The sequence below is a fragment of the Dasypus novemcinctus genome, chromosome 5 (assembly GCF_030445035.2).
Source record: "Dasypus novemcinctus isolate mDasNov1 chromosome 5, mDasNov1.1.hap2, whole genome shotgun sequence".
Lineage (NCBI taxonomy): Eukaryota > Metazoa > Chordata > Mammalia > Cingulata > Dasypodidae > Dasypus > Dasypus novemcinctus.
In genome coordinates, this window is record NC_080677.1 from 61944621 (window position 1) to 61968601 (window position 23981).

Here is a 23981-nt window from a genome sequence, read left to right on the forward strand (position 1 = left end):
TAAGAATACTACTACTACTACTACTAATTTAACACTTATGGAGCACTTTCTAAGTGAAAGGCACAAAATTATTTTCCATCTCTGCAAAGAATACACAATTTAAAAAAATATTTATTTGTTTTTCCCCCTTTCCCCTCCTCTTGCTCTGCTGTCTGTATCCATTCGCTGTGTGATCTTCTGTACCTATTTCTCTTTTTGTCTTATCTCTCGTTTTTTCTCTGCTAGGATTCAATGGGAGACCTCCTGGAGATCTCTGATGTGGAGAGGTTCCCTGTCAATTGCCCACCGCAGTTCCTGGTTTCTGCTTCACTTCACCTTGACTCTCCCTTTGTGTCTCTTTTGATAAGTCATCATCTTGCTGCATGACTCACTTGCGCGGCACTGGCTCACCACGCAGGCACTCTCGCGGGCACTGGCTCACCATGTGGGCATGCTTTCTCTTCTTCTTTTCCACCAGGAGGCCCCAGGAATCAAACCCAGGTCCTCCTATATGGTAGGTGGGAGCTCTACCACTTCAGCAACATTCACTTCCCGAATATACAATTTTTATATGAAGGGTTTTGACAAGATAATCTCTGAGTTTCCTTCAAAATTCAGAGTTCTGTGAAAACGTAAAATAAAAATTTTGAAAATATAACCATTTTTTTTTAAACTCGGAGGTTTCTCTTTTATCTTATAGAATTAAAATTGATTTATTTTATTTAAACTTTCTCTCATAGATTTGATACCTTTATCCTGGGAAAAAACATAAAATTTTCCCTATGATATAATTCTACCACCAACTGGATTATGACTTCAACAATAACATCATATCCTGCTTCCAATTATTTGAGCAAAATGCTTGCATATATTTATTTTGCTGTTCTTGCAACTCTTATATCAGTGATTCTTATGAGGAGATGCTCCCCACTGATTTTAAAAGAAATTACATAGGTTGACAGCCCAGTGGTAACTCTTCTAAAATCATCATAACCATTAAGTTCTGAAATCTTCCTCTTTTTTCCCATGTCTCTAGTCACACCTCTTGTATTGGGGCACTCAATTTCGCCAACTCCTTGGCTCCTTTTACCACTGCTCCCTATTCTATGACCTCCAGGTTGGTTCTAAGTCCAGTTTCCACATCTATTATTAGCTGGTCACTGTCTCACACAATACATTTCTTCAGCTAACCTCTACTCAAAAACTGGAATAAACACATCAATTTACATGTATACCAGCATCCATGTTTATTGAAAATTAGCACATCAAATAACTTGACAGGTAATTTTAAAAGAGATGTTTCATTCTCAGAGTTTGAATCTTACCATGGCTTATTTTATTTTTATATTTGTAAACTCATAATACACACCAAGGTTATTTTTACCATGTGTGGTAAAAGGTTATTTTTACCATGTGTGGTAAAAAAAAAAGACAGAATTTTTTTCAGACATGTACTTAGAATTCCTAAGCAGAGCAGATCATTAGTTCTCGGTTGGTTTTTATTTTTTTAATTTTCTACTATTTTCTTCTTTCATTGAAATTAAAAAAGAGAAGTCCTAACTTCCTAGGTTTCTCTTCTACAACAGAAGAAATTTATTCAAGGAGAGAATGGAAAAAAATTTTTTTTTTAAGATTTGTGTATTTATTTCTCCCCTCCTCCTCTGCCACAGCATTGCCCCTGCCAGGATGACTGCTCTCTGTGTCCCTTCTCTGTGTGTTCTTCTGTGTCTGCCTGTCTTCTCTTTAGGTGGCACTGGGAACCAATCCTGGGACCTTCTGGAGTGGCAGAGAGGCATTCTATCTCTTGCACCACCTCACACATGGCATTCAAACAAACAAAAAACCTTGGAGAACAAAAGAATTCAAACTAATATTGAACTGATAGTATTAAAGAGAGAGAAAAAAATTTCAAACATGCCAAACTTTTTGAAGACTTCTAACTTTGAGAATTTATAGCTCATCTCAAATTTCTGATAGTAGTTGGTCAGTTGTTCTTGTTTCCAGTAAAGATTTTTAGAAAACATGTGCTTTAGATGGCAATGACTCACTTCCTGTCATCCAAGATTCCAGTACAAATCAGGCATATTGACTTATGTATCACTGGAGTCTGCTTTTGGCTGCATTTTAAAATGTGGCTTCTTGAAAGACAGCAGATGTAACATATGTGCCACACTAATACAAGGTGTTAATAATAAGGTGAGTTGCCAAACTCTAACTGACTTTTATACTTATCTATATATTAACAAAATCCATGTTCAAGTGCTAATCACTGTTGAACAGCACATGTGAGCTACATAATTCTAAGGACCATTTCACAGCTAGTCTCCCTAAATCAAGTAAAACTCTTTCACTCCATTCATTACAGGGTTCCAGTCGTTCCCTATGCAGGTATCTTTCTAAGGACACATGGCTAAATTTCAACTCATATCCTGAATCATGTGACTTACTGCTAACAATTCTGCCTTCATATTGCATAGGAAAAATCATAAAATCTGTACATAGTGATATTCCCTTTGCCCAGAAAATTCCGACAGACAGTGGAGAATAAAATGATCAGCCTCTCAGGAGCAGTCTGTTCTCCATTTCAGGATGTCTCCTTCCTTCACATGCATGATTTGGCTAAAAATGAACTAACACTTTCAAATTTCTTCATGTCTATAGAGTTTGAAGCTGCCATTCTTAGCGTTCACCCTCCATCCACATTGTTTCAATCAGATTTATAGTAACTGAATGGAGAAATTTCTCCTTAATAGAGAAGAATATGCATATTACTTCTTGCTCCCATTTGCAGCTTTTAAAAAACCGTTATGAACACTTTAACGCGACTGGGGAAAGTTACATTGTGGTAACACAAACCAGAAAAGCAATATAAAATATCATCATTCTCACTGATTTTTATTAATCCTTCTGAACGGAAAAAACTATCTGAGGGGAGGAAGGGGATGTTAAACAAGATTTAAGTGATGAAGCTAAGTGATGATTTTACAGTCAGGGAGAAGAGAATTTAAAGTATCAACACTCCTTTTCAAAAGGGTTACTACATCTTTAAAATAATGGGTCAAGGGGAAATAACTTGATCTAGAACACAAGTCAAATGAAAATTATGTCTAACAAAGTCTTGATAATGAATTTGATAGATTTTAAAATATATAAAATTGTTTGGAGTTTCAGTGATGTTTAGAATAAGGTTCACACTGTAGAATCAATTATTCTATATATAGTCCTCCAGTTTTCAGATCTACATGAAAACAACTGAATAAACTACATGAAAACTGTTCATGCATTAAACTATTGAAGGGCCTGTTAAAAGTAGAATGATACCTCATTGAGAGGAAGTGTTGCAGTGTGGGCTTGCCCGGAGGGCCGCTGCAGGGGCGGTGTGGGCTCGGGCGGAGGGCTGCAACACACGAGGGGCCTTCTGAGAAGGCGCTCCGGGGCCGGCAAGGTGCGGAGGACGGGCGGTAGGAAGAAGACTACCGAGGAGACCAGGATCTGTGCGCAAGTCTGATTTATTCAGGAAGTACAGCGGTTAATATAGGGCGAAGACGGGGGAGAGGCAGGGGGCATGGCCGGGGGGCGGCAGACAGCTGATAGGTTCGTGCAGGGGTGCATCACTGGTTGCGGGCAGAAGACGGGGTAGCCAGGGTTCTTGGCGGCAGCGAGGCGGGGCTGTCATGGCGCGGCGGTGGCCCTCGGGGGAGAGGCGGGGTTAGGCCACCGAGGGGGAAGCGGGTGCAGCTGGGCAGAGGGGCGGGCAGTACGCCCGAACCCCAAGCGGAGGGCCTTAATGCCCGTTCCCGCCACCCGGGTCCGAACTCGCACCGGCGCCTGGAGACGAGCCAACCCTTGCTGTCGCCGCGCTCCCACACGGTGCCACCCTACAAGGAAGTGCTTTTTTGTTCTTAGAAACATTCTAAAACAAAGACACAAGGAAGCGGATTTGGCTCAACTGATAGAGCATCCGGGAGGTCCAGGGTTCAAATCCAGGGCCAACTGACCTGGGTGGTAAGCTGGCCCATGTGCAGTACTGATGCATACAAGGAGTGCCCTGCCACGCAGGGGTATACCCTGTGTAGGGGAGCCCCACACACAAGGAGTGCATCCTGTAAGGAGAGTGCCCTGCCAAAAAATGCAGCCTGCGCAGGAGTGGTGCCGCACACACAGAGAGCTGATACAGCAAGATGACGCAACAAAAAGAGACACAGATTCCCAGTGCCACTGGCAAGAATACAAGCAGATACAGAAGAATGCACAGCAAATGGACACAGAGAGCAGACAATGGGGGTGAGGGTGGGGAAGGGCACAGAAATAAGTAAAAAATAAATGTTAAAAAAAAATAAAACAAAGATACATTAAAATTCAATCCTACAGATCATAATAAATGGGCTAAGTTATATCTAACCTTGAATTTATAACTATGGCTTTAGTAGTGAATTCTGTATGCTTTTGATTTAAAAAAAGCTGAAGATCTGAAACTGTGGGACTAACAGGCTTTAATTCAGAGATTTTATATTTATCAAAACTGACAGATTCTATTCCGCATCTAGAAAAAGTTGGTTTCTTTCTGTGTTCTACCATTTCCCACATGAATTCTGAAAAGCACATAACAAACCAACCATGTAAACATCATGTCCTCCACAGAATCACATCTCTGGTGTGTTCGATAAATTAATCTAAAATGTGATTAATAATGGTTTCCTTCCTCATACATAGACAAGGAACAGCCTGGAGGAAGAAATTACCAACATTAGAATGGTAATACTTTAGACCTTTGGTGGGAAAGAAACGTGTAATTTTACTTGATTAAAATCACAGAGCTCTTTAACTTGGCTCCTGAATTAGGAAAGTCAGTAAACTAGGCCATGACCTGACCTTAAATGATTATATTGCAGAGTTCTCACTGTCTCACTTTTTCAAGCAAATTTAACCCAGCTGCCTTTCAATCTAGCTATGCCATGACCATTAAAAACGGTGGAAGGATGGCTGACAAATGTCGGTGACACTGATGTCATCATGCAGGAATTGTAGGAAACTCATCTATTTTGCTTTCATTTCAATTATAAGGAAAAGTGCCTTTAAATTTTCATAATTTATACTGCACATGAACATTAATTTCTCAGAGAATTTATGCATTTATTTGTTATATTTCAACAGTTTTCTTTAGTGTGATCTCAATGCATATCATAAAAGCACAGTTCTTATCTTGTTGGATTTCCAGAAGCTAGACTCAAAATTAGATTCAAGGGAGAAATGGTATAGTATTGTTTGCAGATTCAATGGACCGATTTTTACCCAACAGAGAATATCTGGTCATTAGAAAATCGGTTAGTAACGTCAGAGATGGACAATATAAAAAACACTGAAAAAGTCCTTAAGCCAGAGGCTTAGAGGGGCTAAATGACTCATTAAAAGTCACAAGCTGGTAATAAGAGAGAGCAAGGTCCACTAATTCAATGATCAACTCACTTTGCCTTAAATAACAGTAAACTAAGACAATCATTTAGGGTCTGCAGAGTAAGTACTTCAGATCTTACATATATTCTGTGCATGTCTACATTCACTCGGCAATGTTTATGTCTGTAGTCTAAGGTTACAAAACCAGTAAATACTAAATGGGTGTGAAAGGCCCATGTGGAAGGGTAACCCTCAAGCAATCCTGAAGCTCCTACACTGTCCAAAGTCATCTCGTTTCACCCTGGCACAGTCAAGACAGAACTGATGAAGAGAAAATTAATTTATGAACTGCTAGTTTATCAAAGTTAATCAAACCAAAGTTAGTATATTCTGGTGGGTCTCTGACTTTAAACTAATACATAACTTAGTCATCTGTAGTTATTCACTCAACCAATATTTTCTGAGTACCTACTATGTGCTAAGCATGGTTCTAGTCATAGCAACAGTGAGCAAGGCAGGCCTAATGCCTGCCTTCACAGAACTCACAATCTAGTACAGGGGACGGTACATAAACAGACAAATGAACAAAATTATTTCAGTATACTATAAATGCTACTGGAAAAGTTAAATAGAGGACAGTAACAGGAAAAGTTCCACTGTTGGAGAGGCCTCTCTGAACAGGTGAAACATGGACTATGATCTGAATGACAGCAAGAAGTAGGAGGAACAGCATTCCAGGTAGAGGGAATAGCCAAGCAAAGGGCCCTAAGGATGGAACAAGATTGGTATCTGGCTATAGCACAGTGCACAAGGAACGGTAAGGTGTCAGAGACATAGGCTGGATAAGGGGCTTGAAATATTTTTCTTATAGATAATTTAATGATGGGCCCTCTTTTAGAAATGAGTCTAAATGCCACCACACAATTTCATTATTTTTTTTTAATATAGAGGCAGGAGTTCTGGACAAAACTCTGCATAAGAAATACCATAGTGATTCTATATGTAATTTACTCATTCAAAAAGCACATAGAAAATCAGGCTCAGGTATGTGCTTAAATATGACTTTGCTTACCAAAAATGAAACAAAACAAAAAGTTACAGCATTTTCACCACTGGACTTTGGGAACTCATTCAACTTAAACCTGAATGGGTCAATGAACATTCTACTGCCCGGTTTACCTCGTTTGTGCCCAGCAGGTAAAATCTCCAAAGTACTAAGGAGCTGACCGTACTCATTTTATTGAATTAGTCATTGACAAAATGCTCTTTAAATTATGAGATGTACTTTTTGGTCTTAGTGCAATCTATTGACATAGCATGTATATTTGCTATATGTAGAAAACAGTACATATAAAATGATCAATAGTCAATTAAGAGATTAGATCTCCCTGTAAGATAAAATAAGTGTGTAAATATAAAGACCTGGGCCCACCTGAGATTGAAGGATATGGATCAAAAATCAGAATTAACCAGCTTTTGGGCAACTTTCTTAACCTCTCTGAATCTTATCTCTAAAACATATAGCGATATTCCCACTTGCTAGACTGAAAAAACAATGAAAAAAGAAAATCTTGATTAAAGTGTCTGCCCATAAATAAACTCAATAAATTTTAGTGTTTCTTTGCATTTTGCCGCCCCCATTCCCCATTTATTTTTCTGATAAAAATAGTAGCATGTATAAGAGGGAACTCAAATACAGACTGCATTTGTTTCTTTCAATTAAAATGTTAAGGTATTTTTCGTATAAGAGAAAAAGTCAGTAAAAAGAAATTGTTTCTAAAGCTCACCTAAAGCACATCAAACTCTGAATTAAGACCTCATTTTCTAATTGTTCTGTTGCCTGGACCCATTCCATTTTGACTGTCTAGCTTCTCTGAAGCTTCCACTGTGTTTCTTTCATCTCAGACACACACGTGCATGCAGTAAATCACAGTTAATTGTATGTCTTAAATTAAAAGATGAAAATAATACACGATTAATTGGGGTGACTTGTCAGTTGGTGAATGTCTCCCTCATTACACTCCGTGCACAGAATGCATACCAAGAAGTATTCCAAGCTAGAAGATTCAATCAGTGACACTGATGGGATGTACACAGGCACAACCTTTCTGCAGACCAGCCTGGTCCAAAGAATCATATATTTTTAAAAACTCTATATTTCAATTGCAGGATATACAGCTTTCTCTACAAGGATGTTCAATGCAGGACTGAGCAAAATAGTGAATAATTAGAAATAAAATGTTCATAGATAAGGGATGGAATAAAGAACAAGCTTGTCCATTAATGGAAAAAAATCTAAGCTGTTATTAATGATTTGGTCCTATATAATAACATGCAAAAATGTCTGTATATTGTCTTATGTGAAAAACTGTTAGAAAAACATTTTTTTTGGGGGGGGAGAGGATATTTAATATAAGCAAGCAAGGAGAAATGGAGAAAAACTTTCTAAGTTGATTTTCAACTACAATTCAATTTGTTTCTATGTTTAATACTACAAAATGTCAGTTTTATCCATAAGAATCTTTAAGATAAACTTACCTGATTATTGCAACACCAAAATTACCATATAATTAAACATTAAAAATTTTTCCCCAATAGGCTTTTAGATAAAATCCTACTATTGCATATTTTTGTTATAGAGACAAAATCAACTTTATAAAAATACGTTTTACAAATATAAAAGAAAATTATGTTCAGTACAATAAATGTTCAATATAGTCAATTATCCCAATATATAACTTAGAGCATATTAACACAGCATAAGAAAATCATGACAAATCCTTGCGTATTTATGGAGACTGACAAACTACAAATGCGCTCATAGTAAAGCCCATGCCCTTGAATCTGAGGAACAACAAACCTTATTCTCTCCTCCACCCACCAGTCCTCCCATTATTTTCTACAATGTAATACAAAAATTTACATCTATAATTTTGATGCTAAATCCAGGCAATGAACAATACACACACACACAGAGTATTTCATAATTTTAACCAAAGCCGGATAAGGACAAATGACAAAATTTTCCCAATATAATACTAAGCAATGCTAACTTTTGTCTTATTTCATTTTTAGGAGAAAACAATATATAAAACCAAACAATTACATACATTCTAAAGACATTCAACAATCTACTAACCTTGAAATAGGAAATAACTATTTCCTGGCCCCTGTTGTTCATTGGGGGTGGGGTGGGGTGGGAAATGATAATCACATTCAGCAAAAGCCCATATCTCAATATCCCAAGGGTAATATTTTCATTCTACTCTTAATGGAACGAATTTCTAATCAGAATATGTATTCAAAAATAATTGAGGCACTGCAATGTCAACATATCATGCTGCCATCAGGCATTCCCCACACACATCAATTCAACATACTCTCTGGTGTGAGAGAAAACTAAGACTATGTACAAATGCCAGAGTTGATCATGGGAAGGGCAGCCAGCAAGGGCAATACAAAAGTTTTTCATCCCTTTGGAAGCTCAAAGACAGAGTTTAGAGGAAAGCTTCTGACCTGGAAGAGGCCAATCATAAACCTTCTAAGGAAAGAATGACTTATAATGGGCTCAGACCAGGAACCTCAATTTTCAAATCAGAACGTCTACTTTTGTAATGTTACTAGAGCTTCTTGATTTTTAAGCTATTAAAGCCGAAGGGCAATGTATGCTGTTGAATATATCCTGTAATTCCCTGAAAAAGTCCAGAGGCTTAAAATTCAGGTTTCTTCAAATTTGACAATACATTGATAATTGCTGAAGCTGGGTGATGGGTAATGGGTAAACATGACACTATTGCTTCTATTTCTGAGTATGCTTGACATTTTCATAATAAAAAGTGAAAAAAATTAGAATTCTTTTTGTATTTCATCGTCATAATCTTATTAGCTTGTCTTCTGGTCAATATACATTAAGGAAGTCTGAATCATGGTTATGATGAAGACTCTAACAGTGTGGATTTTTTAAAAAATCCACTAAACATTATGTTGGTCATAAAAAAATAAATAAAATTCTTTCACTCCAGAAAAACTTTTACCATGATCTATGACGACAGAATAAGTGTACCTAAACAAATGCAGAGCCACCATCTGCCTGGCATTCTCTCAGTGTGACAAAATAGACTGGTAATTAACTGCTTTCCTACCGAAATCTGCCAGCTTTAACTCCCCCGTGTCACTGATCAGAAGGTTCTGTGGTTTCAGGTCTCTGTGCAAAATATAACGCTGATGGATGTAAGACAGCCCTCGCAGCAACTGAAATAAAAACAACTGAAAAGGGGAGACAAAAGTTAAAATCTGCACACAGAAAAATGCCATCAACATACAGTCTGCCAAGTATTTCTATTCATGCAAATGGGTACCCACCACCGAATTTCCTACCAAATTATTTAAGAAGAATGTGCAAATCCCTCATCCATTAAGAATTTCTAAAAACCTACTATGTCAAAGAGAATGATCTCTTTTCAGCAAGAGAGAACTGTAATCCAGTCCGGTTTCTATAAAAGGGAAAATGTGAAGAACCAATTCTTTTTACTACCTATTACTTTAGGTCTAAATTGGTGTCTAAGAGAGGGAAAGAAAATCTATCCATACCATTATAAATATAAAAGAATTGTTTACCAAGTTTATGTAAATGGGCACACATTTAATTTTTCCGTGGAAACAACATAAATATGGTACCCATGGATTCACGCATTAACATGCTTTAGGGAATGGAAAGATAAAATGATCTGAAATAATTAAAATAAAAACACTCACATGGTCCAATTTATGCAACACTGTAATTCTATCTTGCACATAGAACCATAGAGATTAGGCTACTGCCTAAAGACAGACATGTACCCTCACTAATTACACAAATTATAGGGCAGTCCTATCCTAAAGAGAAGAAGAAGCCAAAAAACAAAAACAAAACAGAGAAATTAAGAATGCAAAAGCAATATTTTTCCAAGAAATAATTTAAGAAGTGTCTGATGGACTTTTCTGTGAAGTTTCACACTGCGTAATACAAAATGTTTCTATTTTGATACAAAATATTTGAATCACTAGATTTTCTAATATTCAGCTTGTGCAAAGGGAAATTTCCTTGCCAAAATAATTTTATTTCACATAGTTTTTATCATCTAAAAAAAAAAAAAAGAAATGGTCTTATTTTTAAGTTCTAACAAATGCTATCTTTTTAAAGTGCTATCAATAGTCTCTTCTATATAACTAGCCAGTAACAAAATACAGTTTACAAGTTTACCAGTTTTTTTATGAGATAGTTATCGAAGACTAAAAAGGATATTCCAGAACTTCTGGTGGAAAAGATTGGCAACTGCTTGAAGGCCCTGGAAGCTAACATTTCTGGACTATTTTTCCCCAACCTAGAGGATAGGAAAGCCAAATAAATTTTTTACAGGGAGAATACCCTGAAATAAGAGTAAGATGCATTGATTTCAAAAGCTTTGTGTATGATAATCTGCAGGACAGAGAAGGCACAGTATCATTATTTCCAGAGTCTAAACACTAGAAAGTAGCAGTCAGAAGTAGTTAGCCTGGATTAAAATATTGGCTCAGGAATCTTAGGAAGCAATTCTCTCTCTAAACTTCTCTGAATCTTCATGCAGAGCAGGTGGAAGGACGCGAGGTAAGCCATCATCAGCACTTTGCAGCCTCATTCCTCACTTCTAAGATCCCCTGCATCCTGAAGCCTAGAGCTTACAATTTCTAAGGAAATCCGTATCCTTTCAGTTTGAAAGTTTCCAAAAGCTTCTTTAAAACATTAAATGTGCAAAGGCAGACCACATAAGTAAACTTACGTTTGAAAATAGAATGGTTTTGAAAAGAAATGGTTTGTTGTTCTTCAAGGTGCCAACTGATCTTTGAGACACCTTATCAGAATGTGATTGTCTAACTCTGGCAGTGCATTTTAATAATTTAACAAACACCTCTGCACGGTAGCTGCCATCCTCTACATTGTACAAATCATATGCTATTTAATCTCTGTAACAAGGTTAAGGAATTAGGTACTACTATTATCTCCGTGTTACCAATGAGGAAACTGATCACCCTTTCTCAAGGTCACCCAGCAATTAAGTGGTAGAGACAGAACTCAAAGCCAGCAGTTTGACTCTGTCCAAGTCCTTAACTGCCATCCTACAGAAACCTTGACCAGAAATCAGCACAGCTAAGCAAAGTGTTGCTACAGAAACAGCTTCCTCCCCCACTCAAGTTATTATTGTAGGCATAATGTGCTATGATCAGGTAAGTAGTGAACAGTTTTAGGGCTTCTATGAAGTGCCCAGCACTCTGCTTATTAAGTACATAATGATTTATCAGGTTAAGTCCTGCCCCTTTCCCAATGCTCCCATACCCCCAGAAAAAATTCCTGCGCCTCCCTCTACCAGCTACAATCACTACATCTTCCTTTCACCGTTGCACAATTCACTAGAATGGCCTGAATTCACACTCCCTTACACATCCAAATTCTCTAAAATGGCCCAGCTGACCTCCTCAATCAATGCTAAGCTCTTAACTGGCAAATCCAATGGACTCTTCTGAGTCTCTGACCTTGCTGAAAATGTTCTTCTCCTTGAAATTCTCCCTTAACTTTTCTATCTTCCCCACTCCCCTGCCCCAACACACCAGTTGTCCTGCAGTATTGCTCATTCCCTTTCTGGCTCTTTCAGTAACCTACTACTTCCGCCCAACTTTTAATTTTTGATCCCTGACCCTTTCCTCTGAGAAACCTCACACACTTTCACGGTTCAACACTCACGTAAAGGCAGCCTGAAGCAATAGCCATAATGGCTTTGCACTGCACAATCCAGGGGGCGCCACTCCCATTACTGCAATATGAACGGTGCCCCCTGGAGTCATGCAATACAGCAGGGCAGTCCATGCAATAGGTCCAAAGTCTGTATTTCCAGCTCTAGTCAAGCCTCTCTGCTTTATACTATACATCTAAATGGCCTGCTAGACATATTCACATAGGTGTTTCACAGAAATTGAAAACTCAACGTGTATAAACTTTACTCATTGTCATCTCTCCCATGCTCAGTTTGGTAATCAGTAAAAAGGAATTTTAAAAATGATAATGAAATACATTAATACATGCAAAGCACCTAGAAAAATGTGCAGCCCATAATAAGCACTCAAATATTAGCTACAATATTTATTGTATATACCCTATTTACTTTGATTAGTTTTTATTATTACTGCTTTACCAGCCCTAAAGTGACAACTCTTCCTAGTTTCTTTATCTCAATTAATAGAAACTTTGTTCAGCTAATTACACGAGTTTGAAACAGAATCATCCTTAATTTGGTGTTTTCTCTTATTTCTCTCCCTTTCCCCCAACTTCCCCCCGACCCGTAACCCTAATCACCAAGTCCTGCTAATTTTACCTCATTCTCTCTTCCATTTTCCATGACAGACTCTTTCAGTTCTTCCTAGATCCTGCTCACAGCTCACCTGGACTGGACAAGTGAATCAGCTTTCATACTGCTTTGCCTATTCCTCTTATTCTCCCCTAGTCTTTATCCCAGAAGATTACATGAAAATTAGATAATATTCTTCTCTGATACAAATGCCTAGTAGGCAGGATAAAACCTAGTAACATTGCCTTCTAGGCCACCGAACTGAGCTCTGATGTCAGCTGGGAGCTCAGGCATCATTACTCTACCTTCCCTAATTCCAACCTGTGGCTCCAGCAACCTCACCCACCCCGTATCCACTTCATCTCTGAACCTTTGTTTTTGACTCTCTTCTGGATGAAAAGTCCTCCTTCCCCTCTGCCTCCTAATGCCTTGCATTCCTTAGGTCTTGCCTCAGGAACAAATCTGCCCCTCTTTCCCTGGTCCTCACGGCCTCTAACATCTGTGTGAGATAAACTCTGTACTCCTGGGGCAGCCTCTATATATTCTATCCCAGTATGGTATTTATTCTACCTTAATAACTTGGGTAAAGAGTTGGCACTCATTTAGCAGTAATAAGAATACTGAACTGAATTTAGAGACTTCTGGTTGGCTGCGGTTAAAAAAATGACAGATAGGAAACCATACAATGGAATTCTCTAGAAGCTAAGCACCAAAGTGGGTAGATCAAGCAAGCAAAAACATATAATCCTCATGCTAATCCAAAGGTATTCAAAGAGAATATCACATTAAAGGAGATTAAGAAAATCAGTGTTGGAAAAGGATGCAACTATACTTTGCAATTATAATTATATACATGACAAACTAAACCCTGGGCATGACAAATACAGCCCTAGACATTAAATTATAGCCCAAACAAGAAATGTTTTGCTCTTTGAATAGTGCAGACAGTTAAGTCAAAACAAATCCTTCTAGAATAAATTCATTCAGGTTTACTAAGTGCCAATCATGTGCCAGATGCTGTGTCATGCAAAAGGGCTGAAGAGGTGAGTAAGATGTAAAATGTCATCCCTGGACTTGAGGACCTCACAGCCTAATGGGTGCCACTGACACAGACACAGACCTTTCCACTTATCTGCATCATATCAACAGCACAGAATGAAGCACAGAGGAGGGTCTAACCCAGCAAAATACTAGAATTGATCTTACCATTGTATAAAGACTAGCATCTGAGAGGGGAATGTATCACAGAAAACTGGCAACTCCAGAAATAGACTTCTTTACACATAAAATTTAATGGGAAACTGAATTGAGCATTTCCAATAGCCAGAGTTTGAAATGCTATATTATATGACAAATCCCTTGCTATTCTGAGGGAAAAAATTGAGGAGGCCAAGCAAGCAGATTATTAGCATACTTTCAGAGGAAGAGACACTTAAATAAATTAAAAGACAATACATGAAACTGTGAATTTACCCACACACCATCATAAAAACATTGGGGGAATGGGAGGCAACAATAGACTTCATTGAAACCATTAGAAAACTGTGTTCATGAATAATATTCTAATGTGTTTAAGACATTATACACCGCTAGCTAGAAATGTGAATGCTAGAAGGAAGCAGAGGCCAGACTGAGTTATTAAACAGAATGCTCCATGGACTCCTCCTTGAAAATTTCTTCAAAACTCAGGCCTTGATGACTTGTTCCTTCAGACAAGCAGGCAAAAATACCTAACTTGCCCATGTAATTTTTTGAGAAAGCCACTTGGTTGACGTGTATATCACCACTAAAAAAGCCATTCTTGATTTTTTTTTTCCTGTGAAAAACACAGAATCCTCATGCTAATACAGAGGGCGCTAAGAACAATAAGGACCACGAAAGAGAGAGCCATATGCAGAGGAAGTAAGAATCGGTGTTGCCACGCTAATAAAACTCTGGTAGACTTCTATGGAATCTTGAGCATTGCTACTTGAAGGATTACTCTATGCTAAGGACTGTTCTGAATATTTTTATATATATCATTAATCATCTCCATCTGCAGTCTGTATTTTTCCTTTTGTTTTAAGCAAATGAGAAAAGTAAAGTTCTAAAAGCATAAAAAACATATCCAAAGTCATTCAACCATCTCACAGAGCTTGAACTTTCTACTACACTTCATTACCTTAAAGGAGGTTTGCGCTTAACAAATACATGGATGAATAAAGTTATATACCCAATATAATCAAACTGCTTTATTATCAAGTGAACTCAAGTTTGAAAAAAGCCTGAATTAGCATATTATATATGCAGCAAATGAGACCTGAATTTCTAGCTGGATATTTAAAATCCTCTAAGAAATGAGTAAATGGCAGAGGACAGCTTCAAGCACTAAAATTGATAAATTAACATACTTGAAACTCTCTTCCTGTCTTTGTGCTGTAATTACCATAAGTTCTTTCTAAGAAACCTTTGTCACCTCAGGATAGTCTACTCAACCTTTACAAAAAGAGATTCCTCCAAATCCTTCAGTATGATCACGAAAGATTATATTCTCCACTGAATATACTGACTTTGTGCAATAAAAATCCCATTGGGAAATGCCTTAAATAACAGTGATATGAGGAAGGACACTTTTGCCAACAGCAGTTCTATCTACAGGCCAGTTGTCTTGCCATCCCTATCAGGAAACAGCTTATATTCTTAGTGCCATGGCATATATTTCTTGGCAATATCCCTTAATACTTCATCTACTCTCTTCTGAAACTCTTTTGACTTTAAGTGGGTAATTCCTTTTATCAAAACTTTTGAAGTAAGTTGGCAAAAAGCACATGATCAGATTCATTACATTGTATTTATTGCTAAGAGGAATTTCTGGCACTTGTAGTGAGCAACAAGTTTTACACCCTCTCGAATTCTTAGATGTGTGATCAGATGCTATTTGTCTGAATGTCTAGAGTTGTTAGAATGGCTGAAATACATGCATTATTTAATGCATGTGATACCACTTAACATGAGACCAAGTGCAGTTAACATCTCTCAGAACACAAGGCATGCGTCAAGTTCCTGAAAACATCTAGGGTCTCTTAAGGTTTATAGGATGTGTGTTAGAGCTGTTAGTAATGGCCCTATCTTTTTGGCACACCACCAATTCCTACAAAGACAGTTTGTTAACTATTTTTCTGCCACATAGGGATCATGCCAAACATTTCTTTACCTTAAGTTTCTCATCTTGAAAATGAGTGGTTAAATCTTAGACATTTTTAATAGCTATTCAAGTTGTAAAATTACGTAATTCCATAATTTTAGAATTAAAAAAATGGAGAGAACCCTACAAGTCAAATAACCATAATAACTGCCATTGACTGAATGCATGCTTTAGCAGTTTGATATGGTTGTGAATTCCAAAAATAGATATTGGATTATGTTTGTAATCTGGTCTGTACCTGGGTGTGACTGAGTTACGATTAGGGCTTTGATTGGGTCACATCATTAGGGCATTGAATCCCCGCCCCTTGGTGGATGGGGACTCACAGATAAAAGGCATGGCAAAGGACAGAGTTGAGGGTTTTTGATGTTGGAGTTTTGATGTTGGAGTTTGATGCTGAAGTCTTAAGATGGAGCCCCAGGGAAAGAGACAGCCATTTGCCTGATAGTCTACAGCTGACCTTGTGGAGAAAACAGAAGAGCTAAGCCCCAAAACCTAGGAAGCCTGAACCCTCACAGATGTCAGCAGCTATCTTGCTCCAACATGTGAAAAGAGATTTTGGTGAGGGAAGTAACTTATGCTTTATGGCCTGGTAACTGTAAGCTCCTACCCCAAATAAATACCCTTTATAAAACCAACCAATTTCTGGTATTTTGCATCAGCACTCCTTTGGCTGACTAATACAGAATTTGGTACCAGGAGTGGGGCAGTGCTTTTGCAATTACCAAAATGCTGGAATGGTTTTATAAATGGGTAAGGGGTTTTTTTTTTTTGGAGAAATTGTGAGATGCTTGGAAGAAAAGACCTACAGTGCTGTGAAGAGAATGTTGGTAGTAATATGGATGCTAAAGAGACTTTTTACAATGCCTTAGAAGTAAATGCTGAAACCATTATTGGAAACTGGAAGAAAGGCAATCCATGTTTTAAAGTTGCAGAGAACTTAGCAAGATTAATTCCTGGTGTTTTATGGAAGGCAAAATTTGAAAATGGTGAGCCTGGGCATTTAGCTGAAGAAATTTTCAAAGTAAACCCAGAGAATGCAGCTTGGCTTCTGCTTGCAGCTTATACCAAAATGCTAGATGAGAGAGATATACTGAGGCCGGAACTGTCAGGCACAAAGGAAATAGAAACTAATTCTGGAAACTAATTCTTGGAAACTAATTCCAAGCCTCCAGAAATCAAGCTCCCAGAAGAAGGTACCCCATTGGAGGACTTAACTAAACTTGGAACTTGTATATCAGTGTTGAAGATGTAATTATGTTGGGAAGACTTGTGGAAAGTCTTACTGACTGATGGCTTGGACCCCTGATTCCTGCATGCTAAACCAACAAGGTCTTTGAGAGAGCTGTATGAACAAATCCATTGTCAGCCTGGAATATAAAGAACATGGAAAGGAGAGATTGAAAGAGAAACAACTTTAAGAGGAAAACCATGGAAGCTGAGATCTGGAATTAAGACATCACCTTGGGCCAAGAGAGGAACCCCACTCACGTGTACAGAGAGGGTGAGTTTGCCTCAGCAGTTGAAGAGGGTGGATATTCCTGCCCAATGTTCTGGGGGAGTTTTGCTGCCCCAGGGTACAGAGAGCATGGAACACATTCCCCAAGGATTGGAGCAGTTAAGGTCAACACCCCAACAGTCTGAGTGGGGTGGACCTGTCCCCCAAAGGTTACAGAAGGCCAGGTGGTCAACCCATTGCTCTGAGAGGGTTAAGCCTGTATGCCAAAGGTTAGGGAAGGCCAGGTAGTCAACTCATTGCACTGAGAGGATTAAGCCTGTTTGCCAAAGGTTAGACGGAATGTTGTTTTCACATCACTGTACTAGGGCAGTTAAGACTCTAACCCAAAGATTGGGTAAGGTGTGGCAATCACCCCAAAATTCTTGGAGAGTGAGGTCTAGAGCTTGGTCAACACCCAGATGCTTGATGAGGGTGGAACCAAGAAAATGGCCATTAGGCAAGCATGTGGAAAGAGTGGGCCCCATATGGCCCCAAGGAGAAGAAACCATCATCTTAAGAATGACTCTCAGACTGAAATCAAATGGAGGATGCCCTGCAGATTTACTGAACTGTAGAGGATCCGTGACTCATGTTTTTCTACTAATTTCTCCTTATTGTAGTGAAAATGTTTATCTTTTGTCTGTCGGTTTGTGTACTGGAAAGAGATAAATTGTTTTGTAAGTTTCAGATGTCTATAGTAGATAGGACTTTGCTCCAAGACAAACTGCATTTCTTTAAATTGACTGTGATATGATTTAGTACTTGCATTGTTACTGATTTAAGGTTTTTTCAAATATTGTAATGCCTTTTTGGAATTCAGAGTATAGCAGTTTGATATGGTTATGAATTCCAAAAATAGATATTGGATTATGTTTGTAATCTGGTCTGTACCTGGGCGTGACTGAATTATGATTGGAGCTATGATTGGGCCATATCATTAGGGCACTGAATCCTCACCACTTGGTGGATGGGGACTCACAGATAAAATGCATGGCAAAGGACAGAGTTGAGGGTTTTGATGCTGAAGTTTGATGCTGAAGTCTTAAACAGGAACCCCAGGAAAGAGACAGAGCCATTTGCCTGATAGTCTACAGCTGACCTTGTGGAGAGAGGCAAAGCCTAGAGGGCCTCCTGGTCTACAGCTGACATGGTGGAGAAAACAGGAGCTGAGTCCAGAGGAACCCAGGAAGCCTGAGCCCTCAGAGAGGTCAACAGTCATCTTGCTCCAACACGTGAAAAGAGATTTTGGTAAGGGAAGTAATTTATGCTTTATGGTCTGTTATCTGTAAGCTTCTACCCCAAATAAACACTCTTTATAAAACCAACCAATTTCTGGTATTTTGCATCAGTACCCCTTTGGCTGACTAATACATGTGCCATGATAGATGGTGTGCTCAGTGCTCTATACTCATTAGATCATTTAACCCTCAGAACACTCCCATCAGGTAGGTATCATTGTCTCTGTACCACAATTAAGAAATAAAGGCTCAGAGAAATTAAGTGAATTGGCCAAAGAGTCCCATAGCAAATAAGGGACATTACTGATACTTTTACCCACCTTTGTCTTGTACTGACAAATCAAGAGTATTGCTACAATAAAAGAATGCTTACTATTTAATGAAAGCAGGTACACAATGTGTGAATCCAAAACTAGAAACTGTGATGTTGGCAGATGAACCAAAGTGGTACACAGAAAAAAGCATTTGAAGTATTATGCTTAACACTGTATCATTTAAAAATCCATAGGCTGCACAATTATTAAATTTACCATATACCCAACTTTCTAGAAGTGAAAAATAACTATAAATTTTGGGACCCAAAAAATATCTAGGGAAAGGCAAAATGTTATAACATGCACCAGATTAAATGTGCATTAGTAGGTCTACTTCAATATTTGAAAGCCAAAGAACGATTCATCATGATTTATTCTATTTAATTGAGCTTTGAAATATTTTATACAAATATAGAATAATTTGGAAATAAATAAATTTTTAAAAAAGAAAAAGAATACTTATCCAGAGATATAAAGGAGACAGAAATAAAATCCTAGATATCCAACATAATGTTATAATTCAGGTATCAGTTTGGACATATTTTAAAGAACTAAATGTACTACTAGGATGGTGTTAGACATATTCCAGTTATAGAAGAAATTCTTCTTTCTCCTCAATACCTCATGTAGTCTTTGGAAAATCTGAGCAAGCAGAGGAAGTTTTCCTTGCCATTTTTCTAGCCTATTTGAGTTTTCCCATTCAACTTTTTTATTCTTTCTTCTACTTCACAGTCCTGAGACCAATTAACACATCTCATTATTCCTCAGTGTACAACAGTTTAATTTCCATCCCAAGCAAGATGTTCAAACATTAATATGCTATTCCTAAAAACAAATTTCTAGAGAGGAATAAACTAAAAAATAAGTACTTCAGGTATTTGAGCAAATTCTTAGAGAAATAACTACACAGTTTCTGTGATATTTTCTTTGATCCTTGAGCTTAACAAACACATTGGTCTCCCACTCTGCTCTCTCTTTCTGCCCCATTGCAACTGTGGTGACCAAACAGTGGATGTTTCAGACACAGAGGTTCCCACAGGTGGGCAGGGAGATTGAGGTCACAGGATTTAGAGCTGGGAAACTTAGAAGGCACCAAATGGGGCCTGTAAGGTAGGTTTTGTTTTGTAAAGTTTTGCAAAAGAAGAACTAGCAGAGGAAGCAGGTTTCCAAGTTATTAGGGTTTGTGTGTATGATGAAGTAAGTGGGGAGGGAAGAGGATGAGAATCTTCCCTTGGATAAACAGGCTCATCTGCCTAAAATCAGTATTCCTAGCTGAGTAGGAATCCTTCACGACAAGATGATCAAACTTCAGTTATTGGATTTACTAGTTATCAAACATAATTTTCCGAGAGAAAAACTGAAACGATTGTTCCAAGGAATTCAAATAACACAATTTTCTTAGGCTCTGTCGTTGTCAAGTTTCTGTCTGTCAATATAAACTGAAAAGAAATAGCGTGAAGTACAAATGGTGGGCTGAGAGTCAGCACATCTTTTCTATCCAACATCATTTGTGAATTTATACTACTCTATATGAATTATAGGGACTTTTTTTTTTATGCACACTGAAATGGAATAAATATTTAGAGTTTAAATGGTGTTACTGACGAAAGTAACACCTCGAGTTCTAAATATATATCATTTGTCTTAATATCAATTGACGTTGCTAATGAAACTTTTAAAAACCAGAGACGTGAACTGAAAAACTGGCAAAGGTGATGACTCCTGAGTCTTAAGATTCCTGGAGAATGTCCATTATGCAAGCTACACCAAAGGGAAAAATAAATTTCAAAGGTAATTCAGTATTGTAAATCTGATGTGTAAATCTGTATACATATGATCTACAATCTTCTCTCTGTATCCTCTCAGAGATATCTCTGGTAATAGAAAATTTATACATTAATCCGAAAATAGCAATGAGTTGGAATTGATTGCCACACGAAAGCTGTATCTTCCCAAGACAATCAGAAAAACCCCTGACCATGTGTATGTAGAGACTCTGCTACTTGTTACTAGGGCTGATTGCCTTCTGGGGCCTTGTGTCTATCTTGGAAAATATACAAATAAAAGGGTCAGGTGTATCTTAAACTGGAGAGCAGCAAGGGGCAAGGCTTGAAGCTTAAAGTTCTGGGGGGTGTTCCCCCTCTTCCCACTGGGTACTTCTGTCTAAAATCTAAAGCATCATGCATCTTACTTCCAGGAAATTTGTGGATTTCATCATTCTTTGGAGTGATTTCAATCTGGGATTTAAAGGGCCTCTAGGAAAGAGTGTGCTGTTTAATTAGATCACCCTGATTTTTCCATCTAATCCAAATTGTTACAGGAAGATCAGCAGATGACACCGAAGATGCAAAAGACATAAACCCAACTCAATTCCACACCTTACCAGTCCGTTCACTACTCAGATCAACTCTGAATGTCCAACCCAATATGAATGGACAGTCCAAATTTCATTTTCTTTGATTTTTAATCTTTCACTTTCTAGATACGGAAGATTAGTTTGATGTAACAAAAAACAGAGTGAAAAGGTTCAAAAGAAGCCTGGACAGGCACTGAGACTGGGTACTGTACTTTAAAATACTCTTTAATGTCCTCATGAAATAATCATATTTCCCAAAATGCAGAATAGGGTAAGGCTTTATAATATTCACAGTAAAGCATAGTAGGAAATGATTACCAGCTAAATGAGAGCTCTAATGTGGCATATGAAAAAAATCAGGTATCATCTGATTTTCTATCTCAACATTAGAAAGTCTCATTAAGAAATCAATTCTCAGTGCCATCTGTATAAGACAATCTTAATTTGGCATAACATTATTCTGTCTGTTATACACCTGCTTGTTCTCTGGACTATGAATGAAAATTAGCACCTTTCAACCATAATAAATCTCATATCTTTTTAATTAGTACATCTATTGCAATGAAAAATAAAAATCAGCCTTATGCCTTCAGATATGTCTCAGAATAAAATTGAGAGTTATAAATTACTTTGGTCATTTTCAATTATTCCAAAACATTTCTGTGAAAAATGAGAAATATATATTGTAGGGAACCATTTAGAAAAGTCATTAAGATAACATGGAAATGGAAGTACATTACAAAAGGACGCAGAAGATTCAATCTCATCATGGTAATAAGATTCAGACATCTACATTTCTGGATATCAGCTGGAGACAGTATCAATTAATCTTTTTTAAAAAAGTGAACCTTAATTTTCAGTCTATCATGCATATCAATCTTTAAAGAACACATAAAAAACTGAATGAATATTTTCACTGTGATTTTAAAAGTTCAATGGTTTAATTTGTAAATCACTAAGAATTGTAATAAAAGCACTAATACAAGTTCTGCATTCAACTTAACTATGAAACACTAAAACCCAATATAATTCATAGAGAACAGTTTGGGAACAGGGAAAAATCTCACCCCTCCCCCTGCAAAAAAACACTAACTAGTTTCCTACATACCACTTATCATGTTGTAGAAATAAGTTGCTGTATCTTTAAGTATCATAAATATTTATAACAAAGCCAATGTCCTAAGGCTTTAGATTCAGGTCTAAATTGCCCTCTGAGTAATTAACTGTTAAAAATATCCATTTGTCAAAAATTGATATTATTCTTAGAAACAAACCATTATATAATAGCGAATATTTATTACTGAATGCTATATTGATATCGGACACATTCTGTAAGCAATTAAAGTAGCAAAATCATTCTAGAAATTGAGTTAACACTGACATTTTTTTCTTATGAGTCTTTATCTTAGAAGGAATATACATCAAGAAAGTTAAAATTTTAACAGATATTTTGTTGCACAAAATTACCTTAGAAAATCCCATATCTTAAAGTGGAATGAGGGGCCATGTGCCATTTAAAGTTTTTGTTTTTCAATCTTTGGTTCTTCAAGGATACATTCCCTTTGTAAAGCGTGAAATTCTACTTAATTTGTACTAAGGAACAATCTCCTCAATTCAATATGTGCATCTGTAGAACCTAAGGTTAGTCTTCTATTTTTTTTAAATATATTGCCATGCTGCATAGTAATGAAACTAAAAGTTGTCAAATGTAAAAGCAAAAGAACTTGATCACTGTGCTTTTCCTCTGTTCACCATAATAAATATTCAGTATTTATTACATTTTGATCATTTAATAATCTGTGAAATAGTCAAATATAGTTTTAGAGGTATTAAAAGGACATATTCTTTTTTAAAGATAAACCTTATTTCGTCTAGTTTTCACATCTCAAGTTTATAAAGAATCATTACAGTGTCTTATTTTAGCTCAACTGTTTTTTTTAATTAACATCTAGCATAGCATTATGAATAGTTGTTAACTGAGTAAATATTATTCTGATGTTCTTCATTTTGCATTCATTGACTTAAGTGACAATAAATATCACCACATGAAAAAAATGTTTATGCATCAAACAGAAATACTCATGGGACATTTGTCACTATGTCATAGTCAGTCTTCTTTGAAAATAATTTCACCTGCAGTGCAGATCCTAAACGTAACCCTGGAGGGAGAATATTGTCTCTAAGCAGACAAACAGTGAGGAAGAGCCACCGCATAATTAGTGAGGGGCCTCCCATGGAAACCAAGATGATAATGAGGGCCGTCTGCCTCCCTGCGCTGCAATTCAGATGCCAAAACATATGACATTTACAAGCTGCATTCTACTTTTTCTTTCCATACCCTCATATCTTCAATATTAAAATGATTATAAACCTATGTGACTGAGTGCACATAAAGTCACAAATAATCAAGCTAATTACAGTAATTTAATGTATTAATCAGGTAATGTAGGAAAAGAACATCGGACAAAAAGTCAAAAGCTCTTTGACCTTCAATTTCAATGCCCTGATCTTTTGTTTATATATGAAATATGAGGATGGAATGTAACATTACTTCAGAATGCTGATCCTGAAATGTGCATGGCTACGTTGGGCTCACTTAAAGAGGTGGATTTTTTAAAAATTACATCAATATTCAGTATTTATATTATGATTGTGTAAAT

The 23981-nt window shown here is 37.2% G+C and overlaps 1 protein-coding gene across 6 annotated transcripts in view; it reads right to left on the reverse strand.

Moving 5' to 3' along the window:
* CDK14 (cyclin dependent kinase 14) overlaps positions 1–23981 on the reverse strand; it is a 605606-nt gene that overhangs the window by 270031 nt on the left and 311594 nt on the right. For all 6 annotated transcript variants that reach the window (XM_004457637.4, XM_058297008.2, XM_071215175.1 and 3 more), the window contains one exon: positions 9516–9639. In XM_004457637.4, the coding sequence (XP_004457694.2) occupies positions 9516–9639 (124 nt within the window). The remainder of the gene's footprint in view (positions 1–9515; positions 9640–23981) is intronic.